Raw genomic sequence first — 20376 nt, forward strand, 5'->3', positions numbered from 1 at the left:
TAGAGGGAGTGAAACATAGTTGCTTGCCACTCTCCAAACCATTGTCTATCATCACAACTCCAATTTTGTAGAAATTGAACCAAATTTGAGGTCCCCTTGTCATCGCAAGTGGTTCTGATTCGTGCGTCAAACCCTGTCGGATCCAGGGAAGACAGGATGCATAGATCTTGCGGCGCAAGTCATTCAGATGATTGTTTCGTTTTCGGCTGTTCGAGATGAATATGCAAAAAACTCTGCCGATTCTTCAATTTGCTTCCACTCCTTCATAAAAAAAAAAAAAACTTCAATCTTACAGAGTCGATAGTGACCGTACAATTCCTATCCTACGTTGCCAACCGGGCTACTTTCTTGACTCCCCGCCAAACAAGCCCAAGTCTAACAAGCATAGATGCATCCCGACGCGCCAATCATCATTTCAGAGATGAGTTACAAGGAACATATTCCAGTGGACACAGAACACATTCCCGACGCCCCACCATTTCAGAAAAATACAAGCGACGAGGGACCATCTACTCCCATTGATATTCAGCCCAGGACCAAAAAAGGCTGCAACTGCATGCAGATGGAAGTGCATCATATCAAGGCTGTTGCCCGAGAAGCGATGGCCTGTAGAATGCGTGGGTTTGAGCTATCTCGATGAGATCTCGAGGATCATTCATGGATTCATCTCTCAATGCCTGAAGAATAGCTTCTGCTGGGAAATCCCTGCAAACAAATTGATAAAAATCACATTTTGCTGCTGTGCTCCCCCAACATCAATGACATATCAATGGTGCAGAGCAAAGTAATCTAATGAAATGCTATGCCGAAGTCTATCTAATTCATTGGACTGCGCATTTGCGCACATTACCTCCAAAAGGGCTTGCTGCATAGATGGAATTCGACATTTTTGCTACAACTCATCCATTCTTAGATATATAATACGCACGCATACAGTCCGGTCATCTTCAAATGTTTGGGCAAACAATTCAACAGAGTGTGGCTATCAAGCCCATGAAAGACACAGATCAATCAATTCACTTGGGTACACTACCTTCAATTTCTCTGATACGAGGGAAGAGAAAAAGGGACCCGGAAGAGGCACGAAATATAAGAGCTTTTGTTACCTCAGAATAAGAATTTTGTATAGTTTCTTCAAGATTGGGCACAGCTCCACAGGAGCCACTGGTTTCTTTTCTTCAGGATGCAGTACACTCAAGCATGACTCACTCAGCAGCTCGTAAAAGGCTTTCACGGCCGAGACTCCCTACAATCACAAACACAAGGCAGAACAATTGCATCACATAGTAAATTAGAAGTTAGAACGCGTGCCTTGCCTATGGATAAAACAAAATATTGTACCAAGAAATTTAGCAGTGGACAAACAATTCTTCCTGAAGCCCTCTCAATCACAAGATTGTTCATCCGAAAGCACTGGACTATCCAGCACTACTTTTTTATTTGGTCATATGTCCATCTAATTACGAATTGAAAATGAGTGACACGTGGTATAAATCTATCCTGAAGACATGATAATTGGAAGACACTCGTTTGACTAGCTATTTCAGTTCAAAGACATCCACCAAAATCAAATAAAAATTCTCATATTTACAGACTCAAATTGAAAAGTTTCTGGACAAACAATTCTTACTGAAGCCCTCTCAATCACAAGATTGTTCACCCGAAAGCACTGGACTATCCAGCACTACTTTTTTATTTGGTCATATGTCCATCTAATTACGAATTGAAAATGAGTGACACGTGGTATAAATCTATCCCGAAGACATGATAATTGGAAGACACTCTTTTGACTAGCTATTTCAGTTCAAAGACATCCACCAAAATCAAGTAAAAATTCTCATATTTACAGACTCAAATTCAAAAGTTTCTATCAACAGCACCTAAAGGTGACTGAGATTGAATACCTGAATCATCCCCTTCCCCTGGATATTATCACCCATGTCAAGGTTCAGTTCTCCACTAGCTAACTTTTGTCCATACCATGCATTACGACCCTTCAGCAAAGTTACGTATGTGTCTGCCAGTAAGGGCCCTGCAAGTTTCTCAGGATCCTCTGCCAACAGATGGGTAATGAATATCATCTCTGACGTACAATGTGCAAAATATACTGCTTTGCTGGTGGCACTTTCCTTTGTCAGAGCTGCAATCATACCTGTGAATTTCAAGTTGAAAGGAGCTGTAAGAGGTGCAATCGCAGAATTGTATAGCTTATCAAAACTTCAAACCTAGTATACTAAGGCTCCTAAACAGAACTGGGGGAAGGAACTATCAATGATTTGTTAGGAGAAAAGGGCATTGACAGGACAACATTTTTCCTGATTCTAAAGTAAAATTGCCAGGCAAACAACTTTACCCGCTCCAATGGCATAGACATTCTTTAAACCACCCATAACTTCATGAGTAACAAGGTCTCCATTGTCCCACACTATAAAGTGGGGCTGCCTCAAAAACTTTGCCAAAGGCTTCCTCCACTTTGCAGATCCACATATTCGAGCATTGGCGTACTCCTTGTTGTATATCTCTGAGGCGATATTTGGTCCCCCGAGGTATAAAATGTTCTCTAGTGGCACTCCAGCTGCAAAGAATGATGATAGAGACAATATTAAGAAGATAGTACCCATGAGAGGAGAGTTGTTCACCATTCAAAGACAAGGACAAAAGAAAAACAGGAAGAGAAAAATAGCATGAGACTTCTCCAGATAATTCTTTTTGCAAGATTAGCTTTCTCTGTCAATTTCCTTTCCTTTTAAGAAGGCTGCTTTTTTTTTTTAACCATTTGGCCAGTCAAAGAGATATCAAAAGTGGAAACTGAAATTTGAAGTTCTGTGAGCCGAAGCATCACAAGCAACAGGAATGGACCCTCCAAATAAAAATGTTAATTCTTCCTTCCTTAAAAAGCAGATTATGCCATGTCAAGAAATGAAATCGACTATTTTCAAATGGCCAGAGGCAAAACCAGCATTCATATCTTCAATGGGATATTTCATTACACAATGTGCTCCTCAATAAGCAAATGAGAAAACAAAACTAACACTACAGAATCTTTGATAGCCCGTTTCAGCTGAAATATAAATGCCAGATCACAATGAAACCAGCTTCACATAATTTACAAGCAGAGAAGTTCTCTGCCTTAACAAGAATAACGGGTGGAGCAAAGAAAGATCAGTTTTCAAGAAGGGATTGCTGTAGCGCTTGTAATGTGAATCATCCTAATCAGACAAATATATTGCTATTATCACCCATAGTAAAAGTCGAGCTGCTTTGTTAATACGACAGCTGAAGTACGTTAGTCCAAGAAAATGGATACTAGGCCTACCATGTAACAGACAGCAATGTCTAGTTGGTCAAGAAACCGGAAAGGATAGGGGCTTACTTGCTCGGTTAATCATTTGGGTGGGAGTAATCACGCGGGGCTCGGTCTCCAACTCTGCCTCCACACCCTTCGCCAAGGATATGATAACAGGCATTGTAATCCTTTCTTTCCAGTACATACTAATTTCCTCAAACACCTGGCGGGTCTCTGTTGAAGGCAACCCATTCACTACAATGTCGGCATCCCACACAGCCTCCTGCAAATTGGTGACCACCTTCATAGGGCAAAGAGGGGTGTCGATCATGTTCAAGCAGAACCCATCTTTCATAATCTCGTCCGCAAACAACGTCCTATCACCTAATCTTGCCTCTACGTACTTCAAGTATGCGCACCTCCTAATAAGCCGCCTCAACACATCCTCCCTCGAATTGATCACTTCGAACAAATGCTCAGCCGTAGCCTTATCGATTGATCTTCCGGGCCTCCTCCAAATACGAATCAGAACTTTCTCCCTCAAGTGACCATAACTATCTTGCAACATAGCTGCAAAAACACTGCCCCAAGCACCGGCTCCAACACCAACGATCCTGAGTGGATCTCCCTCTGATTTTCCCATGAGGCAACGGAGCTCATCCACCTTCTCTTCGAGAGACCCATTAATACTCTGAATCGACCCATTTGAGTAAACATTGTTAGTCATCTCTTCAGAGGTCTCCCCCATCTCTTCCTATCTATTCACTAAGTTTAGGCTCAGCGCTCAGGACTGACAAAGAACACAGGTTGAATTGAACACCCCGTTCCTAGGCAATCACCCTAACCCCTCCTAAAGAGGTTTCGACTTGACAGGGTTTAGGACTTCAAGTACTGCGGGGAAGATTAATCAAAAACATGCAAAACAAGACCCAACTTTGGGTGCTCGGCATCTTCCTTTTTATCAACCCCACCACACCAAACTATTCCGGGCACAAGGAAAAACAACGATTGAAAAGTGGGAAAGAAATGCACTTGATTTCGATTCGGCGGATTATTCAACGCGGGGCACGTCGATTTCAAGGGTTCTTTGTCTGCATCTGCTCGTGCCATCCAAAAAATGCAACAGAAAGCTGAAGCGAATTCGCAAAGGGGGGGAACTTGACGAAGAGAAAGAAAGAGGAAAGCCAAAAAGCAAAGAGAAACTTCGTCCTCCCACGCTTTCTCCGTCAACAAACCCACTTTGTACACGCGTGATCACGCAATTCTGTCGAGTCACACTGCACCGCTTCGTGTCTGAAAACTAAGATACGAAGGCTATGGCGATTCTCCTGATTAAAAACGCGATGTTTGACTTGAAACAGGAAAAGAAAGAAGGAAAAAGAAGCAACACTTGCGTTCGCGCTTCTTGTTTCTTACGGGGATTGAAGTGAAGACGCGGGTTGGCCAAGCGCCTCCGACGAAACGCAGAAAGCCACCATTGCGTACACGGCTGCACATAGTACGCAACCAATGTCGAAAGTTTCGTGCGCTCTTCAAAGAACACAACTATCGGAGATTCAGAATTCTTGTGCGCGCTCTGGTTAGATTTCATGAACGAAAATTGCGAAAAAGATTGCTCCTTTTCATCACGGCCCAGCTCATGTTCATCGGAATCATCGTACCGGAATATTATCGGAAAGGAAAAGAGGTGGGCCCATGTTGGTTTATACCGACTTCGCTCGTTCCGAATTCCACTCGAGGGAGGGACTTCTTGCTTGCGAAAGTCGTGCGTAGCTCGCAAAACTGATGAGCTTCCTTGACGGTAAAAACCAATAGAAAAATTTCACCTTTCAAAAAAATAAAAAAATAAAAAATCAGAGAGGACAATTTAAGAAGAAGATGGAAATCCTTCTACTTAATGGAAGCAAAAGTAACTATGCAGTTCGACCAAACAAAAAAGTAACTATGGAACAATGAAGCTGTTCAAGCAGAAAATGGAGAGTAGAATTAACTCACTGTTCCATTTATTTTGCAAAAAATGAATAGATTGAAACACATTTCTTTAAAAATAATTGCTTATAACTTTTGAAATTATTAATCAATGGAAATTTTCTTTTGTTATCGACAACAATTCATGTCTAAATATTTTTGTGGATGATGAAAACAATTTGCAATCATTTATTTATTTTTAATTGATTCAAGCAATTACTTTTAACAAAATGTTTTTTGGACCATTCAATTTTTCACGAAATAAATAGAACCTAAATCGCTTTCATATCGCAATCTAGAGTTTTTTTTTTCACATTGAGTGTATACTTATCGTTAATTAATAGCATCTTAATAATTCTTCAATGATAACTTTTTCTATAAAAAAATGGTTTAGTTTGTTCAAAACGAAAAAGAACACAACTTATAACTTAAATCGCAAAGTTCATTCAATTGTGAACATAAAAAAATTAATAATATATCTCACTAGTGACATTTATATGTGATTAGTGCCTTATTGATTATATTTATTGTGCGTTTAGTTTAGCTTTTCCAAATCCTATTGAAGCTCCAAAGCCCCATGGAGAAAATGTAGGGCGTTTAGCAACCATTCTCAAAAGACTTTGGGATGAAAGTTGGCTTTGGAAATGTGAAAGCTCCATGTTGATGGGGACCAACATCAAGCTTTCAGCATTTAGCCAAATGTTGAGCTATGATTTTTTTTTTCCAAGCTTCCCATTAGTCTTCCTTCTAAAAGTATAATAATTTTTTCGATGGAGACGGTGATTATTAATCTAGAGAATGGGAAATGCGCCTCCTCGATTTAGAATTTAAGCGACGGGTTTTTTCTCAATTATATATCTTTATGGTGACTTTTATCCATGATTAGTAATTTCTCATTGTTAATGTAAAATAACTTGTAGTCTTTACCGAAGCATTGCCGATTTTCTGCTGATTCTAGTAAATAATATTTATATTTTTTGGCTAGTGAAATAATATAAACGGCGCATTTTATCCCTTTCATTGAGGCAATGGATGGATGGGGAAAATAACCGCCACGTTATTACATCATTACAGGTTCGGTTAAAAATCCCGCGCGTCAGCCTCATCGGCGACCAACGTAACACTGTAACACTGACGATACCCTCTTGCACTCCTTGCCTTCAACGCTTGTTTACATGATTCTCGGCAGGATCAATTGGGGTTTTCGATTCAGAACGAGGGAGGAAATCGGTTCGCGTGCTCGTTTTTTTCCTCTCTCGTTGGAGAGCGAAATCATCTTCGTGCACGAGGACAAGGTGTTTGCCTAAATGCTCCCGAGACAGACGCGGGTCTTCTTGGATATGTGCAGGGAGTTGGATATAACTTGGATTGACGAAAGACCCGGTGAAGTGGCAACGTAGAAGGGCTGGATTTCTACGGCTGTTCACAGGCACAGAGTACGCCTTTCTTGATATTCCCCTTCTTGAGTTAAAAACTTTTTGACGAAATCTCTGCTGGAAAAGAGTTATTTTTACAGCACCCTTGAGAATCCTTGTGGGCAACAGTAAATAAGTTGAAGACACGATGTTGTTGAAGAAGAAGACATCTGTGATTGATGGACGTTGAATTGATAGGTGTGAAAAATCGGTTACTCTGGTATCTAATCTTTCAGAAAGATCTGCCTTGTCGCCAGAAAAGCAGCATCTAGCTTTGCAGGTTCTAAGGAGACAGTTGCATTCCATTCCATGGTCAATGCAGGCTCTGGTTCTAGGAGAACGGGAATAATGTAGGTTTCTGTGTCACTCAGCTTTTTTCGTTGACTACGAAGTTGGAACTGTGTCGCACTGTAGTATTCCCAAGGAGGAACCTCGGCAAACAACTTTGATGTTAGTGAAGCAAGCACCTGTCTTATGGTTAGAACGTCACAGAAGCGTTCTAATGCCACTTGTTGGTGTACTGTAATGTAAGTGCTGTTGAATCATTGGAAGTACGACTAGAATGAATGGTTGATAGTATTCTCGAGATTTTTCAAGTCTTTACATGCATACCCTGTGTAGCACAAAAGGTCCATTTCAGGCGAATATTCCCTTTCAATTGGCAATTGGGCCGTCACTTTAGTAGGCGATGCCTTGATCTGTCAAGTGCCTTTGGCAGTTCCAATGGTCTGAAAAGTAGAGGGAAATTTTGAGCCACTACATTTTAGGTTCAGTAAGGTGGCCCCTGGGGCCCGTCTACATCAACTTGAACATATCTACAAGTGCAGACTGGGCAGTGACTCAGCAGAAACATGGATTCTGAGCACCATTGACTAACATGGTCCCAGTTATCCTGAGAAAACGGATTCCAGGATATGTTGAGTGGAAAAGATCTTCTCACTCTTTTAAATCTCCATTTTGTCTAGCTCAAAAGAAGTATTTCTTGTGGCATTGTAGGATGGATGCAAGTTTTGGCTGTTCATTGGCGTGTCCTTTTTGTCTAGCTCAAAAGATGTATTTCTTTTGGCATTGTTGGGAGAATACAAGTTTTGAATGTTCGTTGACATTGTCGCATAAAGCAGAAGATAAGGTGCATGAGAAAGCCAAAATAAACACATTGCTAATTGAGTTAATTTTAGAGAGAAGGTTTTGATTTGAAGTCCTCACGGTGTAATTTTGGATAAATACTAAATGCTAATTCGTACATCGAAGTATGTAGAGGCAATCAATGATATGTACGATGGTCTTACTACATGTGTGAAGGCTTGTAATGGCACATCAAGTTATTTTCCAATCACAGTATGCTTACATCAAGGTTCTACTTTGAGTCCTTATCTTTTTGCTCTAGTTATGGATGAGCTAACAAAAGTTATCCAAAATGAAGTGCCGTGGTGTATGCTATTTGTAGATGATATTGTGCTTATTGATGAGATCGGGGCTGGGATTGGCGCTAAATTAGAATTATGGAGAAACACGTTGGAGTCTAAACGATTTACGTTAAGTCTAAGTAAGACCGAATACATGAAGTGTGAGTTTGACATAGCAAGAGGAGGAGATCAAGAATCCGTGAATATGCTCGGATATGAGGTACCCAAGAAAGATGCTTTTAGATATCTAGGATCAATATTGCAAAATGGGGGAGAGATTGATGAGTATGTAAGTCATAGAATCAGAGCAGATTGGATGAAATGGCACGGTGCATCGTGGTTTTTGTGTGATCGCAAAATCCCTCTTAGGTTAAAAGGAAAATTTTATAGAACAGAAGTAAGGCCTGCAATGCTATACGAAGCTGAATATTGGCCAGCATAGAGGCAACATGAGCATAAAATGAGAGTAGCGGAGATGAGGATGTTAAGGTGGATGTGTGGGATAAGAAATGAAGATATTCGACGAAAAATTGAAGTAGTACCGGTGGCAGAAAAGATGAGAGAACATAGATTGAGATGGTTTGGGCATATTTTTCGGAGATCCCTAGATGCTTCGGTAAGAACAGAAATTTGTTACCGGGAGCATGACATGAAGAAAGGAAGAGGTCGGCCGAAACTTAGCTGGGGGAAAGTAGTAAAACAAGATTTAATGAAGTGGGAAATAGATTGACGTACGGTTTGTCTTAGGACAAAGTGGAGGAAAGCTATTAGCATTGTGCAAGGGTAGAATTCTTATGTTCCGGACTATTCTTTTTAGTTTTTTTTTTTATATATATTTATTTTTATATAATTATTTCTTTTTCCTCAATCGGTCTTGCTTTTATTTTACTTATTTTTGGGTTCATTGACTGCCGACCTCAACTAGTTTGGGATGAAGGTTATGTTGATGTTGACTAAATGCTAATTCGTAATTTTGTCTGCTGATTCTGCTCTTTGCTGGTGACAATGGAGATCAAACATGGGAGTCTGTCTTATTTCCCAGTGCAATTTTAACAAAGTGAGCAAGTTCATTGATTAAACGGATATTGGAAAATAACAATCATGGCTCCACTTTCTTTTGCTTCTAATGTTTCGGTGAACTATACATGCAGCATATGAAGCTCTGTTTCTGTTTCTTCATTTGGTAGACATCTTGCCTTTGGTTTTGTGCGACTCAAGGACAACATCCACCCATTACCAGGTCTAATATTAAGTGTATGTATCCTATAGTTAAATTGTTTGTTCCCATGGCTGTGTGGCACCTCAAGGGATGTACCAAGTTCAGAGTCTGCTGATGTCTCAATCCGTACACCTTCACTCGCTTATGTTCTGTTCCTCTAGACTGAACCGTGATGGGCTTGATAGCAACCTCACTCAGCAAAGCGATGTTGCACGAGATTCTTGCTGAGATATTCTTAAATGCCCATTGTTACTGGGGCTATACTCAGATTATTGGCTCTAATGTGACCTATAAGACTCAGTGACAAAGGTCTGCACCTCATAACGGGAGATCGCTAGCGGGAGCCTAGAGTTCGATCAATGAGCAATCTTATTCAGTAAGCTATCTGTTTAAACTTTAATTATCTGATGTGGAACTCCTCCCAGTCTCATACTTCACCAGTGTATTTAAGCAATATTATTGCTGTGGTTCCCCTACATACAGAGTGCTCATCTCAAGGATGCTCCTATAATCAGGGAAATGATATGTTTTAATTTTCTGTGTTGTTGATAATAGCAATTATCACTTGTTAACACACCATTGTTACTTGTCTGAAATCTTTTTTACACGCAATTATTCAGAATGTAGAAGAAAAGTCGTGCAGGAGATCAACTTCTAGTATCTTTCCATTCCATCCCTGTCATGAGTGCTGTAAATTTTTTGGAGATGAATTGCATCAGTGTATGCTGCATGTGCAATTGGTTGTTCTATTTTGCTGATGGAAAATAATTTCTTTGTCTGTCTGTCTGTCTCTCTCACGCACGCGCGTGCGCACACACACGTACAGAGGCTTGCTGGTGCAGTTGTACTTGGCCTTCGTCTGGCACAGAGGCATTTCTTTTTTGAAATGCCACTCATTATGTTTCTCCTTAGTAAATAGTATATCAGGGGCATACCTTTCTTTAAATTTTTAGGCCAGAATGGCCTTCCTTTCCATTTATAGTCAATATGTCCTAAACTATCATGATTTGCTTTCATTCGCTTTGTGGATTTGTCATGTATATCATTTCTAAGGGTTTGGAGCATGTTCTCTTTTTCCTCTCTACCTTTTCATTGTTAAGTAAGCAGTTGGTTAAACATATCTGATACAGGCTTCTCCTTCTTATTACTTATAATAAGTGAGAAGACACAAGGAATTAGAATAAATAGTATAATCAACGCTCTGCAGTATATATAATATATGTAACTAAAGCATTCCCCCTAGCCTTTGGCGAGGGTCTTCCTCTGTTGCTTTGCTTCTCTAAAGGAACTTGAGAAATTGAAAAGGTGAGTATCATGATAAGGGCACTGCCTTCTGAAATATTCTTTGGCCAGGTGCAAGTATCCTTAGGGGGTCATAAGCAGATTTTCTCCTTACAAAAGCTTCCCAGCGTGGGCCAAAGTGGGTCTTCCAGTCTTCCTGTCTAGTATAGTGAGGCAAATACTGCTTCACCCCAAGATGGGCTGATTCACAAAAATCTAATATTCGTTTGTTCTGATATAGAATGTGATCCAAGCCATCAGTTCCTGTGGAAGAAGGAACTGCAGAGGAAAGGAATGCCACCAAATAGAAAATATCTTCCTCAGGAATCGATACAGAAGTCCTATTGTCCCACCTGCAATAAATTGACAAATTTATCAGTCAGATTTGGAATTTCTTGAAACATGGAGGATTAAATTGTTGTTTCTGCATGCCATTACTTTGATTTCTTGACTGGGTAGATGAGAATGGGACCATTGCTCGTGTCTGTTAGGATATTGCCAAAGACTTCTTCAGCAAATCGATGAACTTTGCTTCTGGGTATGAGAAGATTAAGCCAAGGATGCGGAACTTCCCACAGACCTTTTGACCTGAGTTTGACCTCAGATATGTGGACTCTGTCCAGGAAATCTATATATGATACTTCTGATAGGAAAAGCGTTGAGGAGATATAATTCAACGGAGATAATAGCCTCTCAACCTCCTGAAATGTAAAATAACCTATTAAAATCTTTCTTTTTTTTCAACTAATGATGACACTTGCGTTCAGAATGAAATTTAAATCTTGACTGCGTTATCTTACTTCAATTATGCTATCTGTCTGCCCCAGGTTGAAGTACTTGGCCACCTCAAGGCAGAAGAGAGTTCGTCCACCAGATTCAAACTGGCTTGCTTGAAGTGGGTCTTGTGGACTAAAGGATGACCTCCAGTTATTTAGAAGGCCAGTTCTGTTTATTATCACAAATCCTTCAACGTAGTCAAATGTATTCTCTGAAGATATCAAATGCTCTTGATCTCTGGTAAATGTGTTGAAATCTGAGTAGAGCAACCGAATCCATTTCACCTGTTTAAATTGGTAACCATCTTAGAATACTTTGTAACTCTACTGCATTAAATCTTGCAATTATATGTCTAAATGTATGAGTATGTCTGGATTTATCTGCGATCTGAGGAGATTGTGATCTTATGCTTACATCTACTCCTCAATGGGGGCATATAGTGTAAACAATTAAGTAGTGTTATGTAGGTACAGGTACATGGGTGTGTGTGTTTACCTTGTCAGGTGCCGGTTCAAGAGATATTCTAGCTTGGGTGATGATACCAAATTGTCCGAGTCCTCCAAGGACACTATGGAAGAGATCTTCATTCTGAGTCTCTGAGCACCTTACTACCTCCCCTTTTCCTGCATTTAGATTATGAAATGACCAAAATTATCATGCATTCGCGTGGACTTGGAGTGCTTCAATTAGAAATAGAATTTGGGCGATTTGTCATGGAGAACCTGGCAGATAAGATGTACTAGGATAAATAATCAGTGCAGATAGGACAAAAAGCCTTTTCTTTTGTTGTGTGTGTGTGTGTTTTGGGTGGGGGGGGTGGGGTTGTGTTGGTGGGGTTGGGGAGGGGCGGCTGGGCAACAAAGGCCGAGATGATTGTTTGTGTCATTTCTCCATCTTTGTGTTTGTGGTGGTACGTTGACCCTCGTCTTATATATCATGATGAAGTATGTTGGCTGTTGGTTTCTTTAACTATTGCATCGGTAGTACCTGTAATAACCTCCAGCTGATGGACATTACTAATCTGGGGTCCATGTCGAAATGCTTGCCCACTGATCCCGGCATTTGACAGAGTACCACCAACCGTCAGATGTAAATAATCTGTCCATGATTTTGGGGCTAAACCATATTTCATGCTCTCACGCAGTATGTTTATCCACAGCTCTCCACCAGAAACGTCAACGTACGGGAATTTCCCCCCATGGACCTGCATTATTGGGCTCTGAAGACATTCCATGTTGACCACAACACCTCGGTAGGCTTGTGCCTGACCCTGAAGTGAATGACCATGGCCTCTGGCTGCAACGGTGAGTTCGGAGTGAGGACCCATTTGCCAGACATGCTTTATGGTGATGGCAATATCCGTAACCGTCTTGGGGTGCAACACTGCAAAAGGCAGCAACTGGTATTGATTGCCGAAATCTTTGGCCACATGCTGGACTTCATCGAAATTGAGATGCCCATCAAGGGAGAGCGTTAGTAGTGAAGACGGGATGGTGGAAAAGCAAAGGCTCAGTTTAGCAGCTATGCAGCTCAGTAATAAGAGCAAGAAGCTTCTTATACTAAGAAAGTTCTTTAGCTGGGGGGAACTTGCTGCCGGCTCTCTCATTTTTCTCACTGGACGAGTCAGAAGAAGTGGAAGATGGAAGACTTTAACTTCCATATATCTTTTGTAGCGAGAAAGAACAAAGGAGAGGTTTAGCAGTACCAAGGCAGAAAAGAATGGTCGAAGGCTGGAATTTAAAGGGAGGAGATTTGGTGGCAGAGTCAACCTATCTACGTTGGAAAGAACACGTATGAAGACTGCCTACTTCAGTGGGAGAGTCTTAGGAGCTTGCTTTTAGCTCTTCTTTTTTCGGGGTCGTTCATTTATGAGGGAAGCCATCACAAATAAGCCAAGTTGAGGGGGAAAAGTCACAAGAAAGGAAGATCTCACAAATCTTTTCCCTTTTTCAAACAGTTGTAACCACACTATCACCTTTTGCACCGAAGGGGTTTTATCTCCAATAGTTTCTCGTTAATCATGTTAAGGATGCCTTTGCCATTTACAGCAAAAAATAAAAAAAAATAACCTTGGGATGGAATCAGCATTCCTCTGTTCCAGTTGACAGATGCCTCCCCTAGTCAAGTCTTTGTTCGTTTGGATGATGCGTGATGAGTTTGTTTTTTCGTTCTGGATCCTATTGTCGTACTAGTGTAAACATCGCGTATCTAATTGCAGATCTGATGAGAGAGACTGCGGGGGCCTTCCATGATTCTCTTTGCAAAGCTTGAGGTATGAACAGTGTGGGAGGTGCATGGGTCCGACGGGCACGTGAACTTTCCAAATGGCTGTGTGCTTTGTGGGGGTGAAGAGATATGATTGGTTGTGTCTGGGACCAGAATGGGGCCCAATTCAATGGTTTGGAAAAGGAAGGACAACAGAGTGAAACAGGCTTGTATGTACAGTTGCCTATTTTCCCTTTGCCCTTCCTCTCCGCCTTTTAAAAGGCTCACTAACGTCTGAAGTTCTGAATGATTCCGTTGTTGTATGTCTAAATGCATCTGACCTCTTCTTTTTGTTTGGGTGAAAAGTAGATTTTCGTGAATCATGATGGTAGGGAGGGTAGGTAGTATGCAGCTAGCTCCTTGAAATATTCTCTCTTCCTTCTTAATCTTTGTCTCATTGCGGTATGGGGCTTAGTATTGACCGTTAAATCACTCACATACAAGTATTGATCAACTGGTATGTCTCTCTGTGCGTGTTTTTTTATCTCTCAATTGCCGCATTGATGGGTTTCTCTCATGTTCTTCCGACAATGATACATCCACGTTTGACAAAAACTGAGATGACTGCTCTGTGTACGCGACGATTAATTCCGCTTCGTAGTGGGTTAATGTGTCCAAATCTAGTTTCATCTTCACTAGGGTTGTGGAATTTAACAATTAATTATTATGGACTGTCTAAATCTGGACTCCCCTTTCATTAGATTGTTTAAATAATCAAAATAATACTATGGAGTGGACATGACATTTTCATATTCTCTTTAAAGGGGAAATGGGCCATCATGGTGTCGAAGTGTGAACTAGGAACATAGTCTCCCCTCCTTGTTTGTGGTGAAAAACCTAATTGCGATTGCATGCTTTCTAGAAGGAGACCGACCATAATAATTAAATCCTAGATCAATTCCTAAGAGTAATTATTTTGTTGGAGCATCTCCTTACACGTACTAGGGTTAGGTCCATTTGTGGGCCTGATGTCTCCATAATGCCATGTTTGTGGAACCTAAAAAGGGGTCATGCAGTCCAAAACATTAACAATTAACCATCTCCAATTGTCATTAGTGAATCGAAGGGGCGGCGAACCGGGGGGCTCCATTGTACCTTTTCAAGAACACGCCTCATCAAATCATCGATCGAAGCGACGCCAATTTGCCATGTCAATCACGACACTAGTAGCTCGATTGGGCATATCAAGATACGAAGATAACGCGTCGCCTAGCGCCGTTTCCAGGGCCATTGAATCCAAAAGGTCATTTAGTCCTGTGCCACATGCCATGTCGGTTTGATTTGGATCAAGATTACGGGGATAATGAAGTAATGGGAATTAGACGGGTGGGCAGGGCGCAGAAATGATTTTGAGGGTGCTGAGAAAAAAACAAATATGGGTTAGAGAGGAAAGCGTTCTTATCATGTTCCCTATCATCTTTTATTCGACACTAATCAATGTCTGATTGCCCTCTCTCATTTATGCGGTGGAATCTTTGAAAGCTTCGACCTTTTCTTCGGATCGTGTTCTAAACATGTTTGTCGTGATCTATCTCTGTTGTCAAAGCATGGATCGCTCATGACATAGAACAAAATGGTACGTCCACAGGGTATAATCCGAAGATGGGTTTTGGAGTTCTTCGACGACCATAAGGAGAAGAAAACTGCCTTTCTTGTTATGGCGGTGCTTGATTTTGAATTTTTAATGGACCAACATGCGTTTATATCAACCCAAAATTCATTAACAGTTAATCACGAATTAGGTCACATTGGGTGCGCTTGGTTTAGCTTTGGGGGACAGTTTTGGGAAAATGTAAAGGTTTTTGGGTTAAAGGGAGTTTCCGAAATGCAAATTGCATTTGGAATTTTTTTTTTTGTTAAAGTAACTTCGAGTTAAATAGTGTTTGGCAAAATTCTTCTTGCAAGCGACTTTGGCTGCATTTTTTTTTATTTCTTTTAATTAAAAAAAAAAAACCAAACCCTTCTCTATTTGGCGAAGGGCTTAGGGTGTTGGCGAGCTAGATTTAGCCCTAGTTGCTGCTATATGAAGTCGGATGACCGCAGGCAACCTGCAGTGAGGGCTGCCCGAGGTCATGCAAACTAAGTAGTTGCTTGGATCGCGTGACCTCATCGGTGGCCCTTGCGCAGAGAAGATGAACAATAACAACAAGGGCAAAACCAGAAAACGAAAAAAATTTGATAATGATAGTTTTGGGAGTTTTTTTATTTTTATTTTTTTGTGTTTAATCCTAAGAATAGCCTTCTGCAAATGCTAAAAGCCCAAAGCAGGTCTCCACCTATTTTGGGTTTTCAGCTCTGCCAAGGCCAACATTTGGACAAAGGGGTCTAAAAAAAAAACTTATCAAATTCAAAACCCTTTGAGAAAGCGGAACCAAATGGAGCCATAATCTGTAGTTGCTGTAGCAGAATGAATGCATGCATGCAAGTGTCTGCGTGCGCAAGCGTCTCTTCGAAGAAAACATCCGGTTCCGAAAATTACAAGAAGACAAAGCAAACATGATAGTATGTAAGATTTGCATGTCCTTACCCATCTCTCTAGTGGGAGTGTCAATCTCCCTCTTGGGATGACAATCCCATTAAGGTCAAGCTAAAAAGGAAAAAAAGAAGGGTTTCCTTCCATGGAGTTGCTTCCTAAGGATGCAGCGCGAGCATTCGCATGTGGGAAGCACACCACGAATAAGTTGACATCAAAAGCAGATCTTGTGCCGTGGACGCTGACAGTGCATCTTGCTTTTCAAGTGTATTGCACTAATCCCATTTTAAAGATGGATGAAGAATCATTTCTTTATGCCCTAGGACTACTAATACTATAATTAAACGTGGATGTATCTAGTGCTGTTTGAACTTTAACTAAAGGGGTCAACGCACTTCCTAAGTACATGAAGTATTACTTCATAGAAAAATACTTTTCTAATAGTCCGACAATCTTGTTAGTTATATCTGACCATAGATTCATACACCATCACCGCGTGTTTTGCATAAAATACTTATTAATTGAAACATCGTGGGGGTAGAAATAATGATAGTCTTGTTAAATTATCATGCTAACGGGTTCCTACTTCATACCCGTTCCCAAAGAAACCTCACAAACCCATCGATGAAGAAAGCTTCTACGTATTGCAAAAGGGTGGAAAGAAGAATTGGTACAAGAGTTTAATCCACTTGGGAGAATAATGAATATTCATTTCATATTACGAAAATTCATTTCATAAGATAATAAGATGACCATTCTCTCATAAAGAATGTCTAATTTGAGCATGAACAGTGAGAATAAGCCACAGAGGCCTCTTATTTGGGGCATTTTTTTTTTCACTTCTACTTCTACCTTTATATCGAGTTTTGAAAATGAAGAATATTATTCAAGTTTCGAAAGAAGTCAGAGTTAGAATATAAGCTATCTTAAAGTATGCCGAATCAATTCATAATGAAATCTCAATTCCGATCTTCATTCACTTTCATTTGTGTGTTGAATTTTTTTTTTTTAATAGCTAGAATGCGCATTTCGGTGAAAGTCTCATTAATCATTCCTCCAATAAATCAATGGATTTTTCTTTTTTCTCATGTGTATTTAACTTGATCACATTTTTTGTACATCACCACCAACCATGGAATAAGGTGTCAGTTTCACTTTATCATCATATACCTTCCAAACACATTCCAATTTTTGTTCCGCAAAGAAGAGTAAACGGAATATCTTTGTGGGAATGCGTGTGATGCTTTTCCAATCCCATGTGGCTATCGCCATCTTTTCCTTCTGCAACTTCTCTTGTCCACTATTTGCATGGTCAAAAATACAAGAACCTCCCCGGAAGATCTTCCAACCTACAGTCCCTTTCTCGCTTCAAATAATGCAGCTTTTGCTTCCTCTCAAGTCCCGCTCATAACTTGACCAAAAAAGTAAAAGAAAGTCCCACTCATAACAACGTTTATGGTGAAGAGATGCAGTTGGATAAGTAGAATTCATTCTTCGAGTCACCTTTGTCATAACCTACTCATTGGAAATGCCTTTTTCTTTATTTAGATAGACAAGGAGAGAGAGGTGCATGCCAAGTTGAATTAGATCTTGTTCACCTTCGGAATTAGAAGGAAGCTATTGCTTTTTCTAGGGAATTTTGAAGTGCCCAATTCAAAAGATTACCATTCAAGAGGAATTAATTAGCCCGGCTATACTTTGGCCACACCTCATCTCAAAGATTGCGAACTCATTGGCATATAATTGCTTCAATTTCCATTGGTTTCTCACTACAGTTTCTTGCCTAATGGTGTGCCTTTGACACAAAGAGCAAATCCTCTTTCCATATAAATCCAAAATGTACCTAAAAAAGTGTGAGTTGTGTTAGACAAATCCACGTCGAGGAATTGATGTATCTCGATGTGGTGCAAAACAGTTAATATATCATGGTCGTCCCATAACTCGACGGATTAGGTTTTTTTTTTAATGAAGGTGGATCCAACCGAACACGTTGATGAGTTCGGACCCGAACTCCATTTCGACGATCTATCCGAATGAAAGTATTACATTTCTATTGCGCACTCTCAACATACCATACCGCTCTCCTCCAATTCATAGATGGTTACTACCAATACTATATGGCTTCTCATTTTCACCTGCCCCACGGAACTTGTACACAAGTTCTGGGTGTCTTCACAACGTCAAATTTTCATACATCAAAAGACATATGGTGTCAATTCCTTAGCCTGTGTTCATGCATGAAGAGGGAGTGATCTACAAGCATTGAATTCCTAAGCACAACAACGATGTCTTGACCTTTCGACTTTATGTCGGAGCAAGAATTTGGCGAGTCCATCTTGGAGTAGTGAGAAAAGCACTAATAATTACACGAAAGGGAGCTCGTTGAATGACTTTTTGGATGGACGCTGCCTCTTCTCGAGTGGGATTGACCAATCTCCCTCAGTCAATTCAACGTTGTTCTTTTCCTTCTGCAATTTCTATGGAGGAGCAGACCATGTGCTTGTCGTAGATTGGTTAGGTCTAAGTCCAGTGGAAAATGCGTGCGTTGGCAGTGAGGACACTTGGGATGGTTACAGGTTTTGGTGGGAGACCACCCTCTCTGCTTTCACTAATGAGAGATTGGTGTAGCCTCGAAGGCTTGAGCATTTTGGACTTTCCGATTCTCCACACAACGACATATCGTGATGTTTACCCCCATTAGCAGAATACATGATCATTTTTAATCACATCAAAATCTGTGGGCAATAATTTATGATTCCAAAAACCCATTTATGATATGTATAGATTAAAAAAAATATCGATGTTTCACGATCTAAAAAAATATTTATATATTCAGTTGTATCTCATCGATACTTCCGATATTAACTGTCTCATATCATTTGAGAATAAAACTTTCGAGTAATCAATAAAGTTATCATATTTTCAAATGACTTAGTACATAAGACATCTGCTATTAGCATTTGCTTTGCCTGGGTGGTAACCGAAAGACTGATCGTAGTCTTTTGGAAGCTCTGACCATCTCCCCCACCTCATGTTCAATTCCTTCAACCGCAGCTTGTTTTTCACGGGGCTAAGGAGTTCACGTCCCTTATGTGGGACGATACGTTAAGTTTTTGCATATAGTCGAGAGACAGAGGGCGGGGCGGGGCGGGGCGGGGCAAGGAGAAGGTGGGTCTTTACATGTGGAACCGTAATAAATAAGCAAGCTGATCGTTGCCTAATTAATATCGGAATCGGGATTAAACCTATCGGTACTTCACATGCAAAAGATTTTAAAACGGATACGAAAAAATTTATTGCATATTTTCGTAGGAAGCATCTTGCAATTTGGATCATCGAAGCTCATTCTAGTCCACGAACTGGTTTAGTAGTGAGGAAAAAGAGATGGGTCTCGGAGATTACTAATAAAACACACGTTCGATTCTCTATAACATTAAATACCAATAGAAAAAAATTCTAACTTTAAACTATCCACTTACGTCTTCTTACGCTCGACTGAGGTTAGTGAGGTATTTTATGGGCTTTCTCATCAATGACGAAAAACTACAATTACCGACAAAATGGCAGTTGGTGAGCCTTAGAAGACCATTTGTTGGGCCACAACTTTTTTCAACTTATAATTTTTTGGACGAGACTGTCAATATATGTTAGGCCCAACCCTTCTTGCTTCTGGGCCCATACATAAAGCAAAGGAAAATCTGAACACTTAAACCCCCAATCAAAAAAAAAAAAAAAAACGAAAATTTTTATCCTAAGCAAATTATGCTTGAGGAGAATGATCGACCATAGATATAATCTAATTCGCATATGTTGGAAGCGATAATTCAAGCTACAACATTACGTTATCAAGGACCTCCGAACTATGAAAAAAGAAGATTAGAAATGTCATTTAAAGATCGACCAAACTTTTTTTTTTTTTAATCGAAAGATCGACCAAACTAAAGTTCAATGTTTTCGACAAAAGTGTCTCAAATTCGATCTTTTCTCGACAATGAAGTTACAGTTTTCGACTATTTGAGACAAAAGTAATCAGGTAAGCGGATCGAGAGCTTGATGCACAAAGCCGATACAGTTTTGATTCTTTCGATCCCGCAAGAGCATCCATCGATCCATCCGGGGGGGGTCTTCGTTTTGCCTCTGGATGAAGCTGAAATAAGGATCGCCTTTCAAGGCCCACGGACCGTTTAAGCCGAAGACTCAAAAGGAAAAACCCCGACTCGGAGCGCTGACGCTACACGTGGCCACATCTGGCCTTTGCTTCCGATCGACACCAAACCCCTCTCTCT

At 40.4% G+C, this 20376-nt stretch overlaps 2 protein-coding genes across 2 annotated transcripts; both read right to left on the reverse strand.

Moving 5' to 3' along the window:
* Window positions 1–240: 240 nt before the first annotated feature.
* LOC115742208 (probable glycerol-3-phosphate dehydrogenase [NAD(+)] 1, cytosolic) lies at window positions 241–4988 on the reverse strand. The gene is made up of 6 exons (XM_030676344.2): window positions 4703–4988; window positions 3374–4614; window positions 2354–2575; window positions 1905–2152; window positions 1107–1246; window positions 241–705 (listed from the first exon to the last, which is right to left on the reverse strand). The coding sequence occupies exons 2-6, from the start codon at window positions 4032–4034 to the stop codon at window positions 579–581; spliced, it is 1398 nt and encodes a 465-aa protein (XP_030532204.1). The 5' UTR covers window positions 4035–4614; window positions 4703–4988; the 3' UTR covers window positions 241–578.
* Window positions 4989–10405: 5417 nt separating this feature from the next.
* LOC115742206 (cytokinin dehydrogenase 6) lies at window positions 10406–13142 on the reverse strand. Its single transcript, XM_030676341.2, has 5 exons — window positions 12340–13142; window positions 11848–11975; window positions 11376–11636; window positions 11014–11276; window positions 10406–10928 (listed from the first exon to the last, which is right to left on the reverse strand). Exons 1-5 carry the CDS (start codon window positions 13010–13012, stop codon window positions 10607–10609), a joined length of 1647 nt encoding a protein of 548 aa, XP_030532201.1. The 5' UTR covers window positions 13013–13142; the 3' UTR covers window positions 10406–10606.
* Between the last annotated feature and the right edge of the window lie 7234 nt (window positions 13143–20376).

The sequence above is a fragment of the Rhodamnia argentea genome, chromosome 5 (assembly GCF_020921035.1).
Source record: "Rhodamnia argentea isolate NSW1041297 chromosome 5, ASM2092103v1, whole genome shotgun sequence".
NCBI classification, from domain to species: Eukaryota; Viridiplantae; Streptophyta; class Magnoliopsida; order Myrtales; family Myrtaceae; genus Rhodamnia; species Rhodamnia argentea.